The 25,866-nt window shown below is 39.7% G+C and overlaps 5 protein-coding genes across 5 annotated transcripts; 3 read left to right on the top strand and 2 right to left on the bottom strand.

The window, feature by feature from the left end:
- The first annotated feature begins 398 nt into the window (after positions 1–398).
- On the top strand, positions 399–2,975 carry LOC131693184 (anaphase-promoting complex subunit 2). Its single transcript, XM_058980808.1, has 3 exons — positions 399–554; positions 608–1,073; positions 1,127–2,975. The coding sequence occupies exons 1-3, from the start codon at positions 495–497 to the stop codon at positions 2,956–2,958; spliced, it is 2,358 nt and encodes a 785-aa protein (XP_058836791.1). The 5' UTR covers positions 399–494; the 3' UTR covers positions 2,959–2,975.
- Positions 2,976–2,981: 6 nt separating this feature from the next.
- On the bottom strand, positions 2,982–3,568 carry LOC131693187 (WASH complex subunit 3). Its single transcript, XM_058980811.1, has 2 exons — positions 3,472–3,568; positions 2,982–3,412 (listed from the first exon to the last, which is right to left on the bottom strand). Exons 1-2 carry the CDS (start codon positions 3,499–3,501, stop codon positions 2,993–2,995), a joined length of 450 nt encoding a protein of 149 aa, XP_058836794.1. The 5' UTR covers positions 3,502–3,568; the 3' UTR covers positions 2,982–2,992.
- Positions 3,569–5,198: 1,630 nt separating this feature from the next.
- LOC131693188 (DNA polymerase epsilon subunit 3) lies at positions 5,199–6,352 on the top strand. Its single transcript, XM_058980812.1, has 2 exons — positions 5,199–6,045; positions 6,103–6,352. The coding sequence occupies exons 1-2, from the start codon at positions 5,775–5,777 to the stop codon at positions 6,192–6,194; spliced, it is 363 nt and encodes a 120-aa protein (XP_058836795.1). The 5' UTR covers positions 5,199–5,774; the 3' UTR covers positions 6,195–6,352.
- On the bottom strand, positions 6,265–7,429 carry LOC131693186 (RNA exonuclease 4). The gene is made up of 4 exons (XM_058980810.1): positions 7,209–7,429; positions 7,079–7,126; positions 6,654–7,023; positions 6,265–6,595 (listed from the first exon to the last, which is right to left on the bottom strand). Exons 1-4 carry the CDS (start codon positions 7,237–7,239, stop codon positions 6,376–6,378), a joined length of 669 nt encoding a protein of 222 aa, XP_058836793.1. The 5' UTR covers positions 7,240–7,429; the 3' UTR covers positions 6,265–6,375.
- Positions 7,430–8,666: 1,237 nt separating this feature from the next.
- LOC131693185 (uncharacterized) lies at positions 8,667–25,614 on the top strand. Its single transcript, XM_058980809.1, has 4 exons — positions 8,667–8,797; positions 8,860–10,097; positions 24,208–24,386; positions 24,444–25,614. Coding segments are annotated over exons 1-4 (2,247 nt in total). The 5' UTR covers positions 8,667–8,795; the 3' UTR covers positions 25,272–25,614.
- The last annotated feature ends 252 nt before the right edge of the window (positions 25,615–25,866 follow it).

Genomic DNA, 25,866 nt, shown 5'->3' on the forward strand with positions numbered 1-25,866 from the left:
TCATTCCGGAACCGGTTCGGATTTCTTAAAGGATCCCTCTAAGAACGGTTGGTTTCAAAATTGTCCAATGAAGGACGTTCGTTGGACCAATTTGGACGACGTCCAAATAACCGTTCAACAAACGTCCATCGTTGGACCCGTGTTGAACGATTTTGAAACAATTTTTTGGACGTCTCAGTGGGGAGTCATTATGGATTCCAAATCAAATGCAACAACTGATTTCGACTCAGAATCGGTTGTTGAATTTGATTTGGAATCCATACTGACTCCATTCAGGACTCCGAATCAAATTCAGAATGGTTTGACCGGGAAACGGCTGAGCTTAACTGGGGGAGCCGGAACACGAATTAGAACCAGCCAGAATTCCAGCTCATTTCTGGTTGAAGTTTGCTGGGTTGTTTAAGTATTCTTCATATGCCCTTCTGTAAAATTGTCCTAGAAATATAAACATTTTGCAAAGTTGTTTTGCCAGTGAATAATTTGATTTTTATGAAATGTTTTGTGAAGCAGTATGCGTAAGTCTATACAAAATATTTCCTGTGCTTCAAGATAAGGTACGTAACCGTACAATAATTATTACAACACAAAAGAACTATTCAATTTTCAGGTGAATACAGGGCCGGTATCGGAGCATGAAATCTCTCAGCTGTCGATTGAATTAGAGCAATTTCAGCTGCTACCGTTTGTATACGAAACAATATTTATCAAGATCGACCGGTTGCTACGACACGAAACTGTTCCGAAATTTTGGTTCAACTTCAGTACAAACAAACCAAATGACGATGGTAAACAGGAAAATAATTCAAATCGGCAGTTTTTCCGATTCCAGCATGCCGTACGAGAGTTGTACTATGACTTCGGAAGATACTATTTACAACTGAAACGGCTGCAAAAGATGCGAAACGGATCGCCACTGCCAGTGGATGTGGCCAAAAAACCTAGTGATTTGAGCGAATTTTTGCGGATGTTTCGATGTGCGCTACTGTCTCAGCTGCCAACAGATTTCAATGATTTGGTGTATGAGTTTTACAACATTGCATTTAAGGTATTTGCACTGACGCACGTCGAGAGCGGTGAGTTCGGCCGTTTAATTCTTCAAACTAACTCTAATGTAATATTTTTTTAGATGACTTCATGGAAGTCCCGGATTCATTTCAGTGTACTGCTTGTGGGTTAGAATCTATTCATTGTCAGTGTCAGAGTTTGGCGAGTGCTTTTACCAGTACTAATCAACAACTTGCTTCAATGGGGCTTTTAGACAAGATTGCTGGATTCACTTTGACGACGTTGATCCATGAACGCATCGATGCTAAAATCTCAGAAACGAAAGAGAATTTCTCCGTTTCTCACATTGGTTCGTTGGAACGTTGGTTGAACACGGTCGTGCTGCAGTGGTTGACTCGAATCTATAATAGGGGTTCGTTGACGATCGCAACAGAGGATAAAAAAATTGAGGAAGCGATTAGCAACTTTCAAACCAAGCTAAGTTTCTACTTGTACGAAAATTACGCTAATGCAATTATAGACCAATTTTTTGGTATTATAATTGATTTTCCTATGTCACAAGCAGCAATCGATGATTTAAAACCTTGTTTGGAGAAGATTGATTTGAAGAGCCACCTTGTTAAAAAAGTCAAACACACGTTAGAATCTAAACTTTTACATCCGGGTGTAGACACACCAGATATACTGACTGGTTATGTGGCTGCTATCAAAACACTTAGGCATCTTGATCCAACGGGAGTTCTACTGCAAACGATTACGGAACCAATTAAGGAGTATCTTCGAAGCAGACCAGACACGGTTCGCTGTGTTGTGACCGGTTTGACTGAGGAGGGTTGCTCGGATCTTTCCGAGGAACTTGCCAAAAGTGAACATCTAAAATCGAAGGAAGATGTCAATGAAAAACTAGAATTGACCGATTGGGAGAACTGGAATCCTGATCCGGTTAATGCAGATGCGATGTTGTCCAAAGAAGCACGATCTGGACGACCCTCGGATATAATTTCTATGGTTGTCGATATTTACGGCAGTAAGGAACTGTTTGTGAATGAGTATCGAAATCTACTTGCAGAACGGTTATTATCACAGCTAGACTCCAATCCAGATAAAGAACTTCGTAATCTAGAGCTACTAAAACTGAGATTTGGCGAAACCATGCTGCACAGTTGCGAAGTTATGCTAAAAGATATTGCCGATTCTAAGCGAATTAATGCTCATATTATATCTGACGAATCTGGCTTCCCACACGAGCGACCCTTTGATATATCTGCTCTTATAGTGTCATCACAGTTCTGGCCCACGTTCAAGAAAGAAACTATGAATTTACCAACGGTAATCAAAGACATGTTTGATCGGTACACAAAAATTTTCGAATCGTACAAGGGTAACAGAACACTCCACTGGACCCCTCTGAACGGAAAAGTAATAATCGAGCTAGAGCTAGATGGTAAACGCAGTGAGATGCAAGTTACTCCAGCTCAAGCCACCATTGCTATTCATTTTAGTGAACAAGTTGAGTGGGAATTGGAGAAACTAGGTCAAAAGATGAACATGCCTCCGTCGATTTTACGAAAACGACTAGTTTTCTGGCAATCGCAAGGTCTGATTCGTGAATCACGCGAAAACTTCTTCGTTCTCAACGATCGTAACAGCAAAACGGATGCAGCAAACTTACAGACGCATATACCAGATGTATGCGATGACGAAGAAACCGAAAGTGCGATGGAGTCTGCCAGCGATCAGCGCGAGGAAGAACTTCAAGTATTCTGGTCGTATATTGAAGCAATGTTGACCAACTTAGACTCATTGCCGTTGGACCGTATCCATCAGATGCTAAAAATGTTTGCTTCCCAGGTGGACGTTTCGCAAGAGGAACTCAAGAACATATTACAAAGAAAGGTGCGCGAACATAAACTGGTGTACGCTGGAGGCGTATATCAATTACCGAAGGTCTAATAAATACTTTGTTTTTATGCCGATTAGTTTTAATTTATATCCTATCAATATAATCCGGATCCAGGCCATCAGAGCTTATTTTATTTTTTACCGCCATGGCAGGTACACCGAACTGTATCATTTTAAAATATTTATCGTAACGGGCATCTCTCTCTGAAACTATTTCGCTTGGCGTTTCGATCGTGGTTTCGACAAGCATGTTATCAGCATCCGCATCCCGTGCATTAGATTCAGGTTGATCACATTCTGTAACATTAGTACTACTTTTCAGTGCATTTATGGAAGCAATTTTCGCCTCCACTATTAGTATTGATGCCTCCAAGGATTGAATCTTGCGTTCATATTCTATGAATTTATTTTCACAATCCGAAGCAAAATTATTTAGAAATCCAACTGTACTCAATACAAAGTGATTTATGAAAGCCACCATCCTCTTCTGATTTGTCGGGGGAAGCTAAATTGAATGTTTTGGTTTAAAATGGAATCTAACTTATTGAAAACAATTTACGTTACCTCACGTTTTTCCAATCCAACACTTTCCATCTGTACTGTGTGGATTGAGTTGCCACCTTTCGAGGAAGCAGACAACCATAGATTCTTAAGATTTCGACACAGATCTTTCATTAGGGCCTAAGTCGCAATGTACTCAAATGGAGAAAAATCAGTTTCAATATTCGGCGAAGGTTTTCTAAATGTAGTTTTTATTGTAGGTATAAATTACTTTATGACCGTGTTTTTCCGGAAGCATTTTTCGTTAAACCTTATGACAATATAACAAAGAATTTAATTCCTATGTGCTTTTAGTGGGTAGAAACTAAAAAAATGCTTACGCCCAATTTGCATCCCAGTCGTGATTTCGCCCTTCAGCAACCACCATTTGCGGAAGGGCTAAACCGTGTACATAATTTTCAGAAGGGCGCGGTAAATGGGCTAAACTGACTCTGTCTTGCTGGGTAGGGCTGGGTAAATGGGCGAGCTTGACAGTATACCTTTTAATAGGGCTCAGCAAATGGGCGCATAGAAATCCAATGTAAAAGAAAGGGCGCGTGAATCTTTTCTTCAAATTTCATGAAAATATCGAAATATTCGAATGTTTATGTGCAACAACTATCGAGTAGACATGATCATAGTAGATATTGCTTATCATTTATATAACAGAATCGCCGTTTATTCTTTTATTTGTGAATAATAACCGTACGCCCGCTTCTGTCTAAAAATGTAAGTTTGGCCTTTATATTCCATATGAGAAGAAGGGCCTAAGTCGAAATCTCGAAGAAAATGCATGTTTCGCCGTTTTGTTTTCTTTAATTATACATCGAACTAAAAACCATTTTAACTAATTTTCACCTCAATCTTGTAGTATTTTTGTTGCATAATGTCGTAATAGCGAAAACGCAGTTTGTTTACATTTGCGATGTAAGCCCTAATGAAAAATCTATGTCGATTTGTTCCAAATACGTTGTTTACTAAGCATTACACATATTAAATGTAATTAAATTTTATGTACTCCATGTACTACTCATTTCGTTCTTTTTTTCTGTTTGTACCATAACCACCCAGTTAAGCTCAGCCGGAAATGAACCGGAATTCTGGCTGGTTCCAGTTCGTATTCCGGCTCCAGTGACACAACCGATTCTAGTTAGAATCGGTTGTTGCACTGGAGCCGGAATACGAACTGGAACCAGCCAGAATTCCAGTTCATTTCCGACTGAACTTTACTGGGCACGAGATTGAGTCAAAAGTATTGAATTTTAGGTAGTTTTTCGGTGGCGTGTAAATTTCTGGCTGTTTCCAGCTCGTATTCCGGCTCCAGTGACACAACCGATTCTAGTTAGAATCGGTTGTGTCACTGGAGCCGGAATACGAACTGGAACCAGCCAGAAGTCCAGTTTATTTCCGGCTGAACTTTACTGGGTGAATGCTGGCAGTTCTGTGTGAGCGCTTACCCAGTAAAGTTCAGTCGAAATGTGTGCCAGATTTCTGGCTGGTTCTAGTTACTATTCCGGCCTCAGTAACAGAACCGATTCTTATATGAATCGGTTCAGTTACTGGAGCCGGATTACTAACCAGAACCAGTTAGAGTTTCGATTCATTTTCTAGCTGAATTTGCTGGGATGGTTTGACCGGGAATGTGTTGGAGTATGATAGAAAGTGTGACATGCGCTGAATATGACGAGCTAGTGACAGTGACAGCTGGCAAATTATTGGCGCTTCGTTTTGTTTGGTTGGTCAATAACTCAAATAGAGATGGGTGAAACAGTTCACTTCGAAGAACCATTCCCGACTGAACAGTTCTATAAAAAGAACTAGTTCAGATGAACCGTTCTTCCGTTCAGCTGATATTTTACTTGTATCTAGCGAATGTCTCTCAAAACATTCGATTCTTGGAGAGGAACCAAACAGATGCTGCCCAAACTATTATCTGTATGCTTAACAAGTTCATCAAGGGTGGCGATTTCTTCATTATGTATAACTAGAGAAATAGAGAATGAGATGAGTCGTTCGCTTATGAGTCGTTCTTCGCCGGTTTTATTCTGGGAGAGCACAGAGCGGTTTGTGGGACGGCAAGTCAGTTCATTTTCATTCGTTCGCCTAAAAATTGGTCCGAGAAATTCGCTAAACGGCTTTGGGTCATATTCAGTTCATTCGCTTTGAAGAGAATTGAGAACTACCGTTCTTTTAAAAAGAACTTCCGTTCGCTCATTCTCTTCAAAGAACCAGTTCACTTCAACCGTTCGCGAACGAATTGCCCATCTCTAAACTCAAATATACTACAGTTTACTTTTTATTCTAACGCATTGCAATAATCTCGTAAAATGGTTGAACGGATTGAGGATCTTAACCTTCCGAATGCGGTAGTAACCCGATTGATGAAGGAAGCACTGCCGTCAGATGTTAAGATTGCTAACGAAACGCGAATAGCTTTGACGCGCGCCACCTCCGTATTCGTTTTGTACCTAACATCAGCAGCAACTGGAATAGCCCAGAAGAACAAGCAAAAATCTCTAACCGTGGATCACGTTTTCGCTGGACTGGAAGAAATTGAGTTTGAGAGTTTCATCAAACCATTAAGAAAGGATTTAGAAAGTAAGTGCAGCACTGGCCTTTTCAGACTTCTTCACTTAATGGTTTCTTTTTAATTAGAGTATCGGAAAGCTGTAAAAACCAAGAAGGATAAAAAGGTGGACAAACCGGAAAATGAAGAAAAGACAACAGGTGACACCACTGGAGAATGATTTTGTGTACAATCAATCTAGAAAGTTTGTTATTATCCTTTGCCCAAAAATGCACCTAATTACAAGGTCATTACGATATTCTTAATTTTTATTCATAAAACTATATTACAAGCGGTTTATAACAATTTACACGTAAAATAAACTTCTACATCGTCCAATCCATCATTCATTTATTATACAGTCATCGATGTCGCTGTGTTGTTTTTCTTAGCGATTTCTCCCACTCATCTTGAAAAGTGAGGTAGATTTTCATTGCCGCCCTAGCGTCCTGTATAGAATCATGGATCCCCGTCTGAATCTCTTCGCCCAAGATCAATTTTGATAAGTTTTTTAAACTAGGCGTTCCGAGGGAGCGAATTCGTCGCGCTATTGGCTTAAATCGAGATGTGTCACGAACCATACTACAACAAAATTACCTGTACTTAATATGACAATAAATTGCAATGTACCATTACTTACTGTCTCGGATGTCGCAAATTTAGCACATACAGATCGTTCTTCAATGCGTGTCCAACGAGTATTCGTCCGGAAAGCATTAATTTTACCGTTTCCCGCACCTGCCCATAATCCTGGCCGGATTCCATTAGGTCCGGACGGATGCCACTTATTTCCGTTCTGTAGTCTATCACAGTTTTCTGGGGTTTCACATACGTATCCAGTATGACATCACATCGCTCGTTCACTACGGATACCCGAGCGAGCATATGTTCCTTTCCAGCTGATCCGATGCCAACAAATTCGCAATCCAATGCCAAACTTTCCGTTAGCTCAGAATAAAATATTTTTGGCCGTGGTCGGCTCTTGTTAATCATTTTATTGAGCCCTTTTTCTGAAAGATAGATATTTATGATATAATGCCAGCAAAGTAGTTCGCTATAACTCACCATTGATGGTCAACTTTTTTAAGCCTAAAATATTTTCTATATCAGCATCTGTAAAATATTGCAAAGACGGGTTAACGTGCGACGAATTACAAAAATAATATTACTACAATCTTTGGCATTGGAAACGTACGTTCACTTTCTGGCTCCATTTTATTTACCATATTTCAAGACAGACACTTGAATTTGTTGAAGCCTTAAGCTCATTAGACCGCACATCAGTATCGGTACAGGATTCCTTATAACTTTTTAATGTTTTCACAGCAAAAATCGCAATAATGAATAGGATTATAAATATAATTGCAGCCACATATGAGTTTCTGACATTTTGTTTTCTATTTTTCATTCGTCCATATCAGAGAGAATCGAGAGAAAGAAAGAGAGACGAATAGTGAAATCAGCCAAACCCAGTAAAGTTCAGCCAGTAAGGAAATGAGCCGGAATTTTGACTGGTTCTAGCAGCTCCCTGTCAAGGACGCCATTCACTGCCATGAAAGCAAAACATTGATTTTGAACCGAATGATTAGGCGCTGTATTTAGTTACAAAATGTCGATTTTCTGAATGATATGATATTAAATCATCCCACAAGATGCAAAACGTCGTGTGGAATGCTTGAATATCGAGCATAGTGCCGAACATAATTCTTTGTTTGGGGCTTTATAGCTATAACGCCCCATATATGTCGGTCGCTGTCAAACTCCATAGTATAGGGTTGCCAGGCGGCTGGGTTCTAGTTAATATTCCGGCTTCACCCACTGAGACGTCCAAAAAATTGTTTCAAAATCGTTCAACACGGGTCCAACGATGGACGTTCGTTGAACGGTTATTTGGACGTTGTCCAAATTGGTCCAACGAACGTCCTTCATTTGACGATTTTGAAACCAACCGTTCTTAGAGGGCAGTGACACAACCGATGTATCCCAGTAAAGTTCGGTTGGAAATGAGCCGGAATTCCGGCTGGTTGCAGTTAGTATTCTGGCTCCAGTCTAGTTAAGCTCAGCCGGTAATGAACCGAAATTCTGGCTGGTCCCAGTTCGTATTCCGGCTCCAGTGACACAACCGATTCTAGTTAGAATCGGTTGTGTCAATGGAGCCGGAATACAATCTGGAACCAGCCAGAATTCCAGTTCATTTCCGGCTGAACTTTACTGGGAGTGACACAACCGATTCTAGGCTCATTTCCGGCCGAACTTTACTGCCCATTAAAGTTCAGCCGGAAATAAACTGGAATTCTGACTGGTTCCAGTTCGTATTCCGGCTCTAGTGACACAACCGATTCTAACTGGAATCGGTTGTGTCATGAGTACCCAGTTAAGCTCAGCCGGAAACGAAGTGGAATTCTGGCTGGTTCCAGTTCGCATTCCGGCTCCAGTGACACAACCGATTCTAGTTAGAACTGGAACTCTGGAAGTCACTGGAGCCGGAATGCGAACTGGAACCAGCCAGAATTCCAGTTCATTTCCGGCTGAACTTTACTGGGTAGTGCACTGGAACCGGAATACAAACTGGAACCAGCCAAATTTCCGGTTCATTTCAGGCTGAGCTTAACTGGGTGGGACTGATTCCATTCAATCTGGCCACTCTGTATTCCACAAAGAAAAAGAAAAGATTTATTCATTGCGCCATCTTGAATAACGGCATTAGTACGTATTCTTTAGTGAACGCCCTGCAAATTTGCTGAATTTTCTGGTTTTTAACCTTTTGATACGCTTGTTAAAAATGTATGTTGTAGATTAAATGATTTTAGATAAATGGTGATATATTTTGCTATGTTTTCTTGAAGGAACCGTCGCCCTGGACGTGATAGTCGTATGGACCGTGGGGGTCGCGGTGGCGTAGGCCCGTCGAATTCGATGCGTCGCAATGATCGTGATGGTGGTCGAGGGGAAAAGCGTTCCGACCGACAAGAGAAAAACGGCGAGAACCTACATCCTATCCGGTGGGATCAGGTGAAGTTGGATCCATTTCAAAAGAATTTTTTCAATCCCTCTAGTAGTGTACTGGAGAGGTCGCGTGCTGACGTGGGTCAGTATCTGGACAAAAATGAGATCACCGTGATCGGAAAAAACATTCCTGCTCCGATATTGACCTTCGAGGAAAGTGGGTTTCCGAAAGTTTTTCAGGATGAGATGACCCATCAGGGATTCCAAGAACCAACCCCTATCCAGGGTATTGGTTGGTCAATTGCGATGAGCGGAAGGGATATGGTTGGTATAGCTAAAACTGGCAGTGGAAAAACTCTGGCCTACATTCTTCCTGCTTTGATACATATAAGCAACCAGGGAAGGCTTTTGCGCGGCGATGGTCCGATTGCTTTAGTATTAGCACCGACGCGTGAGCTAGCCCAGCAGATTCAGCAAGTGTGCACTGATTTCGGTCGTCGGATGAGTATTATGAATACTTGTATTTTCGGAGGTGCTTCCAAGCATCCACAAGCGGATGACTTACGACGTGGCGTTGAGATTGTGATTGCAACTCCGGGGCGGTTGATTGATTTTCTCGAAAGTGGAACAACGAATCTACGGCGTACCACTTATTTGGTACTGGACGAAGCTGACCGTATGTTGGACATGGGTTTTGAACCACAGATTAGAAAAATTATTTCACAGGTTCGTCCAGATCGTCAGGTTCTTATGTGGTCTGCCACTTGGCCAAAAGAAATTCGAAAGCTAGCTGAAGAGTTTTTGCGCGATTATATCCAAATCAACATAGGTTCGTTAAATTTGGCTGCAAACGAAAACATCTTGCAGATTATTGACTGCTGCCAGGAGTATGAAAAACAAGATCGATTGTTCAAGCTGTTGAATCAATTGTCACAGCAAGGCCATTTGAAATCGATCATATTTGTCGAAACTAAGCGTAAGGTTGACCAGATAGTTGGGATCATCAAGCGAAATGGCTGGAGATGCGATGGAATTCACGGTGATAAAACCCAAAAAGATCGTGACTTTGTGTTAAACACATTTCGCCGCTCGAACAATGGAATTCTGGTAGCCACCGACGTGGCTTCACGCGGTTTAGGTGAGATCTTTCAACTGAAACTTTGATTCGAGATGTAATAAGATTAATTGAGGTATCGAAATTCAATCTATGGTTGAGTGTCGGGGAAGGACGGTCTAGATCCAGTAGAGCAAGTCTAGTTTCTGTTGGTTCGATCGTCGTTTACGAATATACTCAATACGCAGTGTGAGACATTGGGCTTGTTTCTGTAAATTGGATGCAAATTTTCAGGGCATGGAATCGTTTTAGGTCGTGAGACAGACCGTAAATATTTGAATTGAGACCAACTATGAAATTCGGTCTACATGAAAGCGTCTGTGCACAGCAGGCATGTCCAGTGCGAACATACATTGAATTTCACTTCGTGTTGAAATTGGTTGAAGCTATTCTCGTTGGGGTCAGTCATTGTGCTTGTTGGCTAGTCGGTATTTGGTGTCCTTTCCAGGCGCCTGGCCACTCCAGGCAAGAATGGCCGAAACGTGATGAAAAAGTTAGTGCGATTCCACAAAGACAACATTTGCTGCGTTGCTGCCGTCTTGTTCCAGTATTCAATAATGGATCACTCTATTCAGCTCAGGAACCGTAGATAGGGGAATCTTTCCAGCGTTAACCATTAGCTGGTTTCGACAACAGTGCGATTATTTTCATTTGCCTTTCATTTCTTTCCTATTACAGCCTGCAATGAAAGCTGGTCATCCTTTGTCGAACTCCCTGTTTACGTTCTGAGTAACACAGTCTTCATAACAGATCCTCCAGAAACGATGCCGATGGCTGGCCGCCGAGTTGGTAATCAAAGCTTTATTCGACATAGATGCTTACCAACCCGGCGAATACTGGGACAGTAACAGTACAGCACAACCGCAGTTGTAAAATTAATCCAGCGTCACTTAGCTTGCGAGTGTTGTTCCTGCTATAAAGCGCAGCTGTCTTGCGCTTATGCCACCAGAGTGTGCATGAGAGTTGATTGGGCGGCCAAATGTTCTTCGTAAAATGCGACATGTCGTGAAATGCTTCGTCTTTCACGACGTTCCAAATGTATTCTAAGAAAGGATATGCATGTCAGCACGTGACAAGACTCTAGCTGCAGGTAAGTTTTCATGGTTTGGTTAGCAGCAAAACAGGATTGCGAAATCGAGGAGATAGGCTGACATGTACCTTTTTTAGAATCGCTCTGTATTTACTCTTTCCATCAGCTTTTCGAAACTATGAACATTAGAGATAGTGGTCATTCGCATTGCTGAGTAAGCCACTGTACAGCAATGTATGGTCTGATGAAGAGAATGCGTTTCTTGCGTATATGGATCGGGAACATTGTACACTCGCCACAAAGTGACGTTGACTGTGCTCTGAGAGAGAAATGGAGAAAAAGTAGTTCGAATGGAAGGCGTTGTGGTGCGGGTGGGAACATTCAGCTAAATTTTTACTGCAATTTCTGGGCGAAGCAATTTGCAGTTTATTGCTTTTTCAACTTGTTTACGCAGGTCATTACTAGGAATCTAGCTAATCTGGGATATAATACAGTTTGTCAATTCAATATGTAAGATGTGTACTGCCGCTAGAAGCATAATTGTCCCATGTGTATAGGGATTCCCATAGCACATGGGACAGTTATGCTTCTAGCGGCAGTGTAGGGGAAATGTGTTTTAGGTGAAAATACCATCCGAAATTATTTTTTACGATGCCATGTTCTTCATATATTAATGCAATATTTTGATAATTTTCTAAATGTGTAATGCAAAATATTGAACAATGAAGTATCTTAAAAAATGCTACGCACACCATAATTCAAAATCAAGTATTTTAACCCTTAAATCCATGAATTTAATTTTTCTTTGGTACTTATTTTTTGGGTGGATACTATCTATTTCTATACATCTTATTGAGGCTTTATATTACAAAATTTGGTATGTTGCCAAATGGTAACAGTCTGCATTTAAGGCTTAAATTTATCTTTGCACTAACCGAGAATTTTTTGAAGCAATTTAAAATTCTTTGGTCTAAGAGATTTTGAATTACGATGTGCACCGAAAAACAACTTTTTTTAGGCGTCTCTGGTGATTGAATGTCAATGGTGTATATATGTAGGTGTGGCAGAACACACGGTTTGCTAGTGTTGGCAACCAAAAATATGTAAACAATCCAGAAGCACAACGTATCGACGTCATAGCGTTCACACAATTCAATGGGAGCGGAACGAACGGTATGACGAAAGCAAGTCGATTTATTCGATTTATGATCACTCACACCACTCATGTAAGATTCATCTTACGAATACCAAAGTGCCATTTTCGCCATACCTGTATATACTAAATTGATTGAATGTCACAACCAGGTCCCTGCTAGAGGGCCATTTTTTCCTAGCCAACATATGTCTTAGTTAAAACCAAAAGCGGCTAGGCTCATCATGTTGACTATTGTTAACGTCTATTATATCTGGAGAAAATTTAGAACACGCAAGTAACATTGAGAGCCTCTCTTTGTTTACTTTCGTTTTCGATTATTACGACAACACTATAACAGTTTGCGCTAATTTATCAGTACATATCGAAAGCCGATGGTTATTACTAGAATATCATGCAAAGAGTTGAGTAGAAAATGTTGAAACGACCGAGCAATGAACAGAAGAGAAAGACTCCAAAGAGAATCTCTCATTGTTACTTACGTCCTATTCCAAATCTTCTCTAGATATATCTCCATACCGGATGACAGAGATGACACTCATAACACTTTCGACAGACTTCGCAGGACAATTAGAATTCTTCCCGGTTAGGGCTCAAACATACGATGAGTGGCTTATAAGACCAACGCATTACCCTCTTAATTGTCAGACTCGGGTAATTTACTATCACCTAATTTTCAATATTTTGTAATAAAAACTTAGGAGAATAATGTTTAAATGGTGATGCAGTACGCGGAGGCCTGAGGGAGGGCTTCTGGATTTTTTAAAATTAACAGGCCGACAAGAGTACCCGGGTACCCACAAAACTGAAATGCGCATTATTTGGTCAATTTGTATACTTTTGAACCGGATGAATCAATCTAGTGATTGTATACTATTCCCCCGAAAATCATTCCCCAGAAAGCCATTCCCCAGAATTCCACTCCCCAGAATATCATCCCCCAGAATATACTATTCCCCAGAAAGTCATTTCCCAGAATTACCATTCTCCAGAATTCCATACCCCAGAATGCGCCATCTCCCAGAAAGTCATTCCCCAGAAAAGTTTAAGTTTGTATTGATTTGATCTTTTCAAACGTACTGCTCGTTCCCACTTCCATCGAACGACATTCTTCGAATCGGTCACATTTGAAATGATATGTATTGTGTTGAAACCGGAAGTTAGGATGACATTATTTATTCCGAATTAAAATAACTAATAATAAATCCCCAAAAACCATTCCACAGAAACTAAAATACCGAAGTGTTTTCCCCAAAAAGAACTATCCTCCAGAAAACCATATCCAGAATGACCATTGGTTCATAAGTTCATTTCCGAGACATTTTTTTTTTTGAAGTGGGAAAAATTTTTGATATCAAAACATTTTTTTAGGGATTTTGGTCATATTGCTCCCCTCGAAGAGTGCACTGATAGCAGCATTAGACAATAGCAATATTTTTACTTTTCTTTTAATAAAATAAACATACATATAGGACAAATCGCAAAATTCAGTTCAGGTGTGTTTTTCAGTGCCATTTGGCAACACCCATAGAAAGCAGTAGCACACGAGGGTCTGCCCCAAAGGTAAAAAGAGCGGATAAGAATAAGAAGAGTGGCAGATTTGACAAACGCAAAACAGATTCAAGATAATCTGCATAAGGTGTATGCATGTGTGTACAATAATATTTTTGGTGGCAAACGCTTTGAGAGGCTGAAAGCACGAGTTTCTATATTCAAAACGTTGTTTTAATTAATTTCGTTTTATTACCCTCTTTTTTGGGAAGTGAATCAGTATTTACGCAATGTCGATCTTGCCAATCGTAAAACCAAAACTCACGCTTTACGTATGCCTATACCTTACATCTTGGGTTTTCACGTCACGACCAAAATTTGACAAGACCATAATTTGATGTTGGAACGGTCTATCCCTGAGAATGATCATAGGAAGGGCAATCCCTCGGTAGCATCCTTCCTAGGATCCAAAAGAAAGAAACAGTGTTATGTAAGTAAGGTTATGTGGCGAAACCAAAACTTTGTACATTACATGATGCATGATGTTAAGCTGGTAAGGATAAGCCATCGAAAGCGGCGGTTCCTCGCAAAAATATCGTTGCACCAATTCGGCCAAAATACTACCTACACCTTTTATACACGGTTCCAACCACTCATTTGCAAATTAGTTAACCCTCAGGCCCAGGAACAATTGGTGTATCCCAGGTATACTTGCGCATATGACAGTGGCGCCATAATCGCAAATGCGATAACAGTCCCAACTAAAAATATATTCAATTCAAATCGACCGCTAACATTGACGAATAATTGTTGTCGAGTATTATGTCTGTAACTCTGTGGTATAAGTACCGTTTGGCGTAAGGTATGAAAATACTTTCGAATGTGTTTAGTGCAACCTGTTAGAGTAAACCGAGCAATCGGGCGCATCGTACATTTGCGTACGAAACATTCGCAATACAAAAGAAAGATAAATGTTCTAATAACCCACGAAACCATTTGACAAAATATGCATTCATTTCGATTTTAATATGGATTCAACCAAAGACCCAAAGAAGGAATCAACATATATGTTTAAATAAACCGGGCAGATGAAAAGATCACAAGTTTGCGTGCAAGAGTTACTTGGCGTACAAATTTAAAGAACTGCTCATGTGTGAAAAAAGGAACCAAGTCCTATGTTCGAGTAAACCGGTTAAACGAGAGGATAACTGGTTTGCTTGCGAGAGGCCACCGCTTTCGACGGCACATCCTCAGTAGCTTAACACCGTATAAGTTCCTTGAATTAGGTATGCGCAAACCTTTGGCTTAACCTCAAATAATGAATAAAACATTAACTTTTCTGGGGAATGGGGCATTCTGGAGAAAGATTTTCTGCGGAATGGGGCATTCTGGATAATAGTTTTCTAGGGATCGGTACATTCTATGGAAATGTCCTTCTGGGGAATGGTACATTCTGGGGAAGGGAATTCTGGGGAATGGCTTTCTGGGAAATGGCTTTCGGAGGAATGGTATACAACCAATCTAGTTCGCGTGAATTCAGCTTTCCGAAGGTACGTTCAGTACTAGGATACTATTTGTCATTTCAATGGAGCACTGGCAAAACGGTTATCAACATTCTTGGAATTGCCCCAGAAGACTGCATCTCATGGTTATGACACTACTTGGCGATTTTTCCCCGGAAAGGTTCTCACTCACCATTCCGAGGTCAAATCGCCATATGTTCTCGCAACAATAAAAACAGATTTCTGAGACAATTCTAAAAGTTTTAAAATATGTATTGCTAGGATTTCATTAAAACCTACAAACTGTATCCTAGTACTGGCAATTCCCAGCGGAAATATGGATTACTGGAAACCAAATGCATGCATCCGGTTCTTTTTAGCAGATTTTAAAAGTGAATGAATTGCTGAATCCTAAACATCCGAAGGTGCCCAAATCAGTTGAAAATTGCTATAGGAATGAGCTTTTCAATTTGCAGGTACCCTTTTCGGTCTATTAAAGGTGCTTTTTTCTTGGACACAACGGTTAATCTCAAGGCACTGTGGGTCAGATTAGAAACTTTATTTGCATACACATAGAAAAAAATGTACACAGGGTTGTCTCTTTGAATTATATGAAATATCAATAAACTGTATAAGAAGCAGCATGTTTTAACAGCTTCAACCCAACTAGAAAGTAAAGTGGGGAAGAACGCAGCAAGAACCACGATGCTGCAAAACTGGAAATACACGGTATTCTGGGGAATCAATCTTCTGAGCAAATTCTGCGTGTCTCAAGCCGATATGTGCAGGCACGAATAAGTGCGAGCTGACCAGTGGAAGAAGTCTTGTGACAAACACTGGATTGGCGAAGCAGGATACGTCGAGAATGTAGATAGTACTAATAAATATGTGAGCACGAGCACTCAAAATCAGATACCAGCAGTATTGGACCAGATCGGAGAACCAGGTGAAATTTGCTGGGATAATTTTAGACAAACGTGCTCAAATGCGAGCTTTCCCAAATTTCATCGTCTAATGCAGCGGTTCTCAACCTAATACAGTAACATATCATAACAGTTTTTCGTGATACCGCGAGTAGTTTAATATGAAAGCTAGAATAAGTGCCATATTTTATCGTTATACAAATAGTTTACTCGCGTTATCTCGACATTGAAACTACGCGAAAGGAAAGCTTGAGATATGAAACGCAATGTTTTTTTCGAGAATTTTCTTTCATGATACCACAACGTCGGGCGGGAAACGAATATAAATTACCCATCAAAAGTCTGGAACAATATGCAATAATGAAAAACCCCCCAAAAAGTTTATCATCACCTATGTAAGTGAAAGGTGATTCACTGATTTAAGATGCTGTATCTTGGAATTCAGATTATCTACTTCTACAACAAAGTTCAAGCCAAGGGGATTCGGCAGGACATTTTAGTTTGGAATTCTGTCATAACATGGAGCTAGTGTGCATGCGAAATTGTGCACTTCAATTTTTAATCTCGTTTTTCTGTGTCTAGAAGGAACGTGTCTCCTGAAAAATCGTTCAAATGGGTTTGACCATGCACATGACAGTCGCTTCAATTTTGAACTCTGCCACCACGTGGCGCTAGTGTATATGTAGTGTGGCGCTACTGTATCACTCTTATTCTTGTTTACGACGAATGCGAGATTCGTTCGAAAGCGGTTCGAACCAGGGACGGGACTTGCCGACAGATGTTTTCTTTTTCTTTCTTTCTGTTCATTCTATCGTTCGTCTCGCATTGCCTCTCTTTTTGCCTCACATAGTTTAAATGGACTGGCTGCATTGACAGTACCCCCTGGCTGCATTTGGCCGGTGTTAAGTCAGACCGGACTAAGTGACAAAATATTGATTTCGAGAAAAACGAGTTTAAAGTTTGAATCATCCTTTACATTATGATTGGAAATTAATTTTTGCCATAATTCTTGTTTATTGTTACATATTTCAAATCTGGCAACAGTCGATTGTAGCTGACGATTTTCTTTATCCAGTGCTATCATTATCTCATTTTTTGATGTTTTGCGACTTAGTCCGGTCTGACTTAACACCGACCATTTGACGTTCGATTTTTTGCTATCTGCATGTCTCGTCTCAGGTTCGAATGACCAGTGAGCTGATTTGATTATGCTGCCGTAAACGAGAATAGGAACCACTTTCGTTCGGAACAAGAATATGGATTTATATGTATATGTGCTGTCTTTTTGGACTTGTTATATCTGGTGATTCTAATTTCCTAGGAAAGCGCTTTCAACGAAGTTGTGTAGAACAACAAGATCTGCTTGATTCGAAACTCTGTCATCATATGGCGCTAGTGTACCTACATACAAAAAATAACATTGAACTTGAATTAATTACACGGTGCTATAAAATAGAAAGATGAGAGATTCAAGATTCTATAACATTCCCCCGAAAACCATTCCCCAGAAAATAAAATACCGAAGCTTTTTCCTCAGCAACATACTAGTCTAGTCCTGGGATAAGACATGCAATTAGCAAAAAATTAAACGTCAAATGCAGTCAGGGGTACTGCCAAATGCAGGCAGTCCATTTAAAATATGTAAGGCAGAAAGAGTGGCTATGCGAGACGAAAGATAAAATAAACAGAAAAAAAATAAGAAACAAGTCCCGTCCCAGGTCTAGTCAAGTCTACACATACATAAGCAATACATGTAGGGATCCTGGAAAATCGCAGACCTACTACAATACCTACAATTTTTCTTGTTTGCACATATAATATTTGACACACGGCCCTATTCTGCGCGGCGTGTGACGTGAGACGACTAATCTCACCTCACTCTAAGTGACTTTTCTCACCCAATTCTGAAGAGTCACTTCGGGTGACGTGAGACGCCCATTTAACCCAGCCCCCTGCTAGGCAGCCATTTTGTCCTAGCCAACATCTGCCTTTGTTAAAATCAAAACAACCCAATGCTATTGCACGGGCGACGTGGGCCTAGATGCAGCTAGGCCCATCATATGTTGACTACTGTCAAAGTCCATATATCTCCATAGCGAATGACAGGAGTGACACCCTCCTGATTTAACCGCAATGGGGAATCTCACCTCACCCGAGTCGACTCTCAGAATAGGGTGAGAAAAGTCACGTAAAGTGAGGTGAGATTAGTCGTCTCACGTCACACGCCGCGCAGAATAGGGCCGACAATCATTGAAGCGGCCAGGCCAACGCAAAAAAAAAAATTCAAAATCATGCGGCAATTAAATTATTCATAATGGATAGGAGGATAAGTAAGAAACGTGGGCAACCGTACCAACCGTTTCAATTTGATGGAAGTTTGATAAATCATTGGGAATGGCTTGCCTAAGAGGATTAATGTCACTCTTTCGGTCCTTTCCTGAGATGCTACAAAGATATTTAGCCCAGCTCTTGCTAATGAGCCTTGGTTATAGCGCCTTTACTCGCTCTTGACAGAACAGAATGGAAATATCAAATAAAAGTAATGGTCAAGCTCCGTCCTGTTTTCCTTCAGAACCGTTTTAAAGATGATATTGGAAGAAGGCTTCCTCTTAACAAATTGGTAAAACCTAATTCTCGTTTGAACTGCACGACATATCAGTGATTTTTGTTTCCACGAATAATGCATTCCAAGCACCGACACATAATTGAAATATTAAATAACAGAAACACTAATACTGGAAAACTTCATTTTTTACAAATTTGACGCGGGCAGGCATAATACTTTTCAGGAAGTACAAATTCCCGGAAAACTAACTTCAAGGAAGTGCCAAATTCCAGAACTTTTTTCCCCAGAAGGGTAATGACCCAGAAAAATTTTTGCCAGAAAGTACCAAAACTCAAAATTATTTGGTCGAAAATTCATTTTTTTTTTCAACCAAGTGCGTAGCAATAATTTCATTTCGATTATATTCATTTAAATGCTTGTGATCTCAATTCATATGGGGAACGCTCAACGGGAACGTTTCAAAATTGCGTATAGTTCTTCACATAATTTCACAGGTAACTATGGGAGTGTTTTGGGTTGTCACCTCTGGAGATGCTTTGACCCAAAGATTTTCACTGACCTGGGGGTAGATCTAGACAGACTCGACATTTATGTACTCTTTCATTCCTTCTGTAAGTCGTTAAGTCGTCAAGGATTTTATCACTGGTTGATTAGAAAATAACCAAAATTATCTCACGATCACCGTAGAGTGTTCGGTTTTCGCCAAGATTAGTGCGCACCACTCTTCCATGGCGTTAAAATACGGCTGCAAAATTTTCACATTTGGGAACGGCTTTGTTGGTTTAATCAGGTGTAGTTTTTCACTTCACCGGCTAAGTGTTAAGAATACGAAAGCACCAGCTACTCGCGCTGTGGAGGATAAGTCGAACCAGCATTGCTCTCCTCCATAACTAACAGGAAAAGGAGGCAGGGCAGCGGCTTGGGAAGCATTATATGGTGTGAATTATTCATCACCCCCCAGGCCAACAGTTAAGGTTCGCTGCAGGAGTAGCAACAACACCGGAAGAATTCGTTTGATATTGACCTACACACTTATTTTTTCTGCCGAATCTCAGCATTTTTTGCAACTTTTGCCGAGATTTAAACAGCCGAGCACTCGGCAAAGCCCTTTTTTCACTGAGATCTCAGTAAAAGCTACTATTTGCTGAAATTCGGGAAATATTTCGCTGAAAATCAGCAAACAAATAGGACTTTGCCGAGCTATCAGTATAAACATTTACTGATTATTCGGCTGTGCGGGAAATTTCCGAGCTCAACTAAGTGTGTAACCAGTTGGATTAGAACAAATCCGCTACACCTTGGTGCAGCTGCAGATAAGTACCACACCACCAACAGTCAGTGATTTGGTAAAATTGCACCAAAAAACTTTTTACATAATTTTGAGCGAATTAGTAAGATGTAAAATTTCAATTGTAGCATATACAGTCGTGATTCGCTGGTTGGGCCACACCTCTGTCCAACTAACGAATTTGATTCGTTAGTTGGACCGACTGACAGATGTCAAAAAGTCTCCAAAGGAGACGTTAGTAGTGTGATTGCATCTGTTCACATCTCTAATAATTGTCAGATTGATTGTCAAAGTAAATTTGACATAAGATTTTGACATTCAGATGCTTTTTAATTGGACAATGGTCCAACTAGCGGAGGTCCAACTAAAAAGCGGTCCAGTTAGAAAGTGTCCAACCAGCGAATCACGACTGTAGTGAAATATTACAGTCCTTAATTTGTTGTAAATTTGATTTGTTTTTAATTTGGGTTTAATCCTACCTTGCACACCGCGAGGTCGTGCAAATTTGTGACAACGTGTCTGAATCCTTTTCTAATAACTTCGGAGTTCCTCAAGGTAGTACACTTATTACAAATTAAGGAACGTAGCGAAAAACAATTTCCCTCCACGCATCATTCACGAACAATGAAAATAGTAACGTACCTATTTTTATTGTTCGTGAATGATGCGGTCTTCGTTATAATGCGTGGAGGGAAACTTCAATTTAATTGTTTAATAACTTTGTAGAACATTATGTAGCTAAATTTCACATATCTAAAAAGTTGATACTTTGAACACCGTAATTGCAAAAGACCACCCTAATTTACTAATATAAAAAATCGGCTAAAATGTACTAAGAAGATTTGCCGAAGGCACGATATATCTGAAACTAACGGTTTCGGCGCAGTTTTGTCTGCCTAAAGACGGCTTTGGGACCGTTGATAGCTTTCGCATGATTATTTCCTACGAGTGCAATGTTTTGTTTGTTTTGATCGGCTGGAAAAAGTAAAATGATACGTTTTACAAATCATGCATTGGCCTCCATGATCTGGATAGGAGAAGATGGGGTAAAACGCACCCCCTAAGGAAATATGATCATAACTAAGCTATAGAACATCAATTGGGAGAATTTAATTATTGATATCGCGTAGCCAACATTTTCCTCTGTAATCAAAATCATAACGCTTTGCAAAAGATTCAAAAACATGAAAATAATTCAATTTTTCAAAATCATTAAAAATCACCTTTTGGAAAATAAGCGGGGCAAAACGCACCTGTGCGGGGGCAAATTGCACTACAACAACGGGGTAGAATGCACCGCAACAACGGGGCATAATGCTCGGCGAATAAGCAAGTAGTTTTGTTTTCTAACGAGATTTCACAAAAGTGTGCCATTAAATAGCCTTAGGTTATGCAATTGGTAGGTTTTCAGAGCGATTTTTCTGTTTTCGATTAAAAACCAGCAAAATCAGAAAAAAGGGCATTTTGCCCCCGATGGAGCAGAGATATAAATTTAGCAAAAAGTGAATTATTTAGTAGATTTTTCATATGTAGTGCGACAGAATAATGAACAACGGTATAAATAGAACTGGAATGCTCTAATATAATAGTAAAACAGTATTTATAAGAGCTGAAAATCCTTGTTGCACGAGCCACAATAATTACATGAGAAGAGCACGTTATTGTTTTTTGTTTATTTCTCGAGCAGCTATTGATGTACAATTGCCAAACTTTGACAGTGTATGATTACTATGGCGGACTTCCGACTGGTGTTACCATTTTCTAGAAACTTTCAGCTGTTTTCGATATAATCAAGAGGTGCATTTTGCCCCGGGGGTGCGTTTTACCCCATCTTCCCCTACGTAGTTAGAATCGACTCAAATGGAATATAAGCCACTGCGTTTCAACCATATTGTTTTTCGATGTGGTGTGCGAAAAATAGGACATTTATTTTCATTTATGCTGAAAACAGATACATTTCTGCAAAATAAGCATTATAAAGATGTTTAATAATAGTTTATTTTGAGAAAGGTTATCGATAATATTGCTTCATTTAAAAGTTGTTCAAAATGTAGTGTGGCCCTCTCCTCAATAGTGCCAAAATAGGCTCATTACCCTACTATGATAGCTCCAAGTAAGAAAACTAAGGCAACACCGAGCAAAATTTACTTTGAATTTCCATAAAAACGTCTTATGACTTTCAGACATAAGGATTTTAAATGGATTTTATAAGTCTGTCTTATGATTTGGAGGGGAAATTTTCCAAATCCATCTCTTACTATTTTCATGAGACACTCTTATGAAATTTATGAAAATGTCCGAATGAACGCCATAGGTGCCCATTTATGAAAATTGCTGACATTTATAAGCAGAAAACATAGTAGTAATAATGATTTCCATAGAACAGTCTTATGAAATTCATCACAATGATCGAATGAATGCAATAAGTTTTTTTTATGGATATTATATAAAAAATAGAACATGGCTGATATTTCTCGAGCATTTTTAGTAGACAAAAAATCAACCTTTAGATGATATTAGGTTTTACACCAACCGACATAACCCCAAAATGAGCCGGATGAACTTCGTTTGACAATTTTCGGTGGTTTGTTCACACATACATGTTCACATACGTGAGTTTGAATGTAACAGATGGGCACCTGTTGCACTCGAACTCACGCAACTGACAAAGTAAACAACCACCGAGAATTGTAAAACATGAGCGTAATTCATAATGAGTTCATTCGTGTTGTCATCTTGTAGAACTAAATTCGGGACAAATGAACCGCCAAGTGTAGATGCCTTCAGAAGATTGAAGAGAAAACTCCCATTAAATATTAAAATTTGTACATAATGAGCAACGCTTCGTCAATATTTCCTGGGGAACTGGGCTTAGACAACTGGGAAACTGGACTTGACAACTGAATGATAATGATTCTTACTTCTCAAATGATTTTGATAATTATGAAATACGTGTCAGACACTAATTATATGCACAACTGATTTCATTTCAAAATATTGGATATCTTCTGTAAAAATCATAACCATGGAAACTGATTTAATGCTCACAGTAATTTATTGAATAATATAAAAAAACAATTATTTTAAATTTTGTTGCAATTTGACTAAAATTCTCTTCTTTTGTTTCAAACAGCGGTAACCAAAAAGTGCTGGCCTGAAACTATTAGCTCCTTTGCACGTCCAGGCCAGTACTGAATTCATAAGAAACAATTATGAACTTTTCACAAAAGTGACGTTTATGAAAAACAATATAATTTTATAGAATCAATAACAGATCTCATATGGGTTTCATGAGAAAAACTTATGAAATTTTTAAACGCATATATTGGAGCAAAATCATAAGACTGTTTTATGAAATACATTATTTGTACGTCTATGGAGTGCATGAATAAAAATAAATGAATTCATAAGCCTGCCTATGACATTCTAAAGCGTTCAATGGCATCGTCAGAAGGCTGGTTCATATGCCGAGACTTATGAAATTCTCAGATGCTTTTTGCTCGGTGAACTAATAAAAGTGTAAGCCTATACTGCCGTGATACGCATAACAGTCCCACCTGCATAGGAAACCCATAGCGAATGGGACTGTTATGCGGATCACGGCAGTATAGGAATTAGTGTTTAGGGACCATTTGTTTTTTACGTACCAGGAGGGAGAGGGACAAAAGTTGGTGACAATTTATGGCATTGGGATGAGAGGGTGATTTAATTTTGGGCAATTTTTGCATTACATAATTTATGAATGGTACTAATTACTGTTAGCGAGATTTATATTTACTTTACCTTTTATCATGACGACAGTTTGTTCACTATAGGAGATTCCAGATTATTTTTAGCGGAAGACCCAATGTATCAGGTTCGAACTACTCTCCCTTTCTCTCTTACACTGTAGAATCAATGTTTTACTTTGCTGATTACAACACATACTGACAGCAAATTCAACATATTGGTTTAACATAGTTTCTCACGTGCAATTCGGCCAAAGTTTTGTCCCCGGTAGACCACGTTATTGACTGACTTATGATGCGGATTTGTTTTAACTTATTTTCAAAAATGCAGGGATTTTTTTCTTTCTGGAGGGTAGGTACTGAATCCTATCTGTTTCGCTTCCTGTGATTCATAATCATATTTTTATTAGCATGTTTGTTAACCTAATTCTACAATTTCCGTGAAACAACTAGACGTTGACGATGTCAAGTTTGTCATCAATTATGACTTTCCGAATAACTCAGAAGACTACATTCATCGTATTGGCAGAACTGGGCGTTCAACTAACAAGGGTACGGCGTACACGTTTTTTACACCGGCAAACGGTTCAAAGGCTAACGATCTAATCGGTGTACTGAAGGAAGCCAATCAGGTTTGCAATATTTTTTTTACTAGTTGCAGTACGTACATTTTTTTCTTGTAATTATAGTTTGTAAATCCAGAGCTTCAAGAATATGCTCGTCACGGAGGTGGTGGAGGTCGCAATCGTGGTTTTGGCCGTGGGCGTGGTGGAAACACGAATCGCAGTGGAGGCGGTCGCGATCGTGATCGTAATATGAGAAATGATGGAAAAGGCAGACGAAATGACGATTACCGTAGTGGTGCCGGCGATGATCGTGGGGCGAAGTTTCCACGACGTGATGATTACGGTGGAAATCGTAATGATTACACTGCAAAACCTGCTGGCAGTTTTGGAGGAGCTGCAGCAAGAGATAGCGGATTCAAATCTGGAGGTTTTGGTGGTGGCTTAGGAGGTTCAACTGGTGGAGGATTCGGAGGAAGTAGTTCTCGCAACGAACCGAAAATTGTAGGAGGATTTAATACCGGAATTGATAAATCAGGTGGTTATGGTAAATCCACTGATAAGGCAGGAGGATTCGGCGCTGACTCTAGATCTAGTGGGTTTGGTAGCATGGCTCGTTCGCAAAATGGAACGAGCACGAATTTTGGAGGAAGTAGCTTATCATATAAAACCGACGAAAAGCGCCTCGGTAGTGTCGCAAGTACTCCTAACTTCAGCAAGCCTCCGCCACCATTTACTGCACCTGTTGGTGGCTTTAGCGCACCACCACCATCTACACGTCGCCCGGAAGAAAGATCACGTCCAACTTTAGCAAGCACCGTTGGAAGCTCATTCGGAACACTAAGCGGCTTTAATTCGGCCGCTTCGACCAGCACTTATCCAGTCCAATCCAATCAAAGCAGAGCGTATGGAAATCGCGGAAATATTTCATCGGTGGCTGGTAGTGGCCTCTAAAGAGATGCTGAATACATTCATCACACTTCTACATTACAATGATAATCCACTAGTGTAAGTGATATGTCTACAAACATGCATCGTTTTTAAAAAACACTCGTTCCAATCTATATTATAATAATGCAGGACAATTATTTTTTTGCTGTCGAGTTAAATGTTTCACGGTAATTATATATTTTATTTGCACCATACAAACATGGTGATATTACTAGATAATAATATTTATATTAACCTCGAGCAAAAATTTGCAGAGGATATTGTGTTTAGTATATGGTAAATCATGCTCTATGTACTATGAATACATTATGAAATAAATTCTCCAGGATGTGTGTCTTAAAATGTATTTGTGCTATGTTGAATCACTGAGAATATCATTCAAATTTCTTGATCATCAATACATGCAAAAGATTATATAGCTTCCATATGAAGTTTCCCAAAGCATCAATGGGTGGTGTCTGAAGCCCTAGGAAAAGCATCCATTTTTTGACTAATTTTCACATTGCAGAATTCCAGTCGAATGTTATATTTGAAGTTTAAACGCGACTTTGACATTATAATTAAATTAAATGTGTTACAAGAATCGTAGCCTTTCCGA

Source organism: Topomyia yanbarensis, chromosome 3, assembly GCF_030247195.1.
Source record: "Topomyia yanbarensis strain Yona2022 chromosome 3, ASM3024719v1, whole genome shotgun sequence".
Taxonomy (NCBI): Eukaryota; Metazoa; Arthropoda; class Insecta; order Diptera; family Culicidae; genus Topomyia; species Topomyia yanbarensis.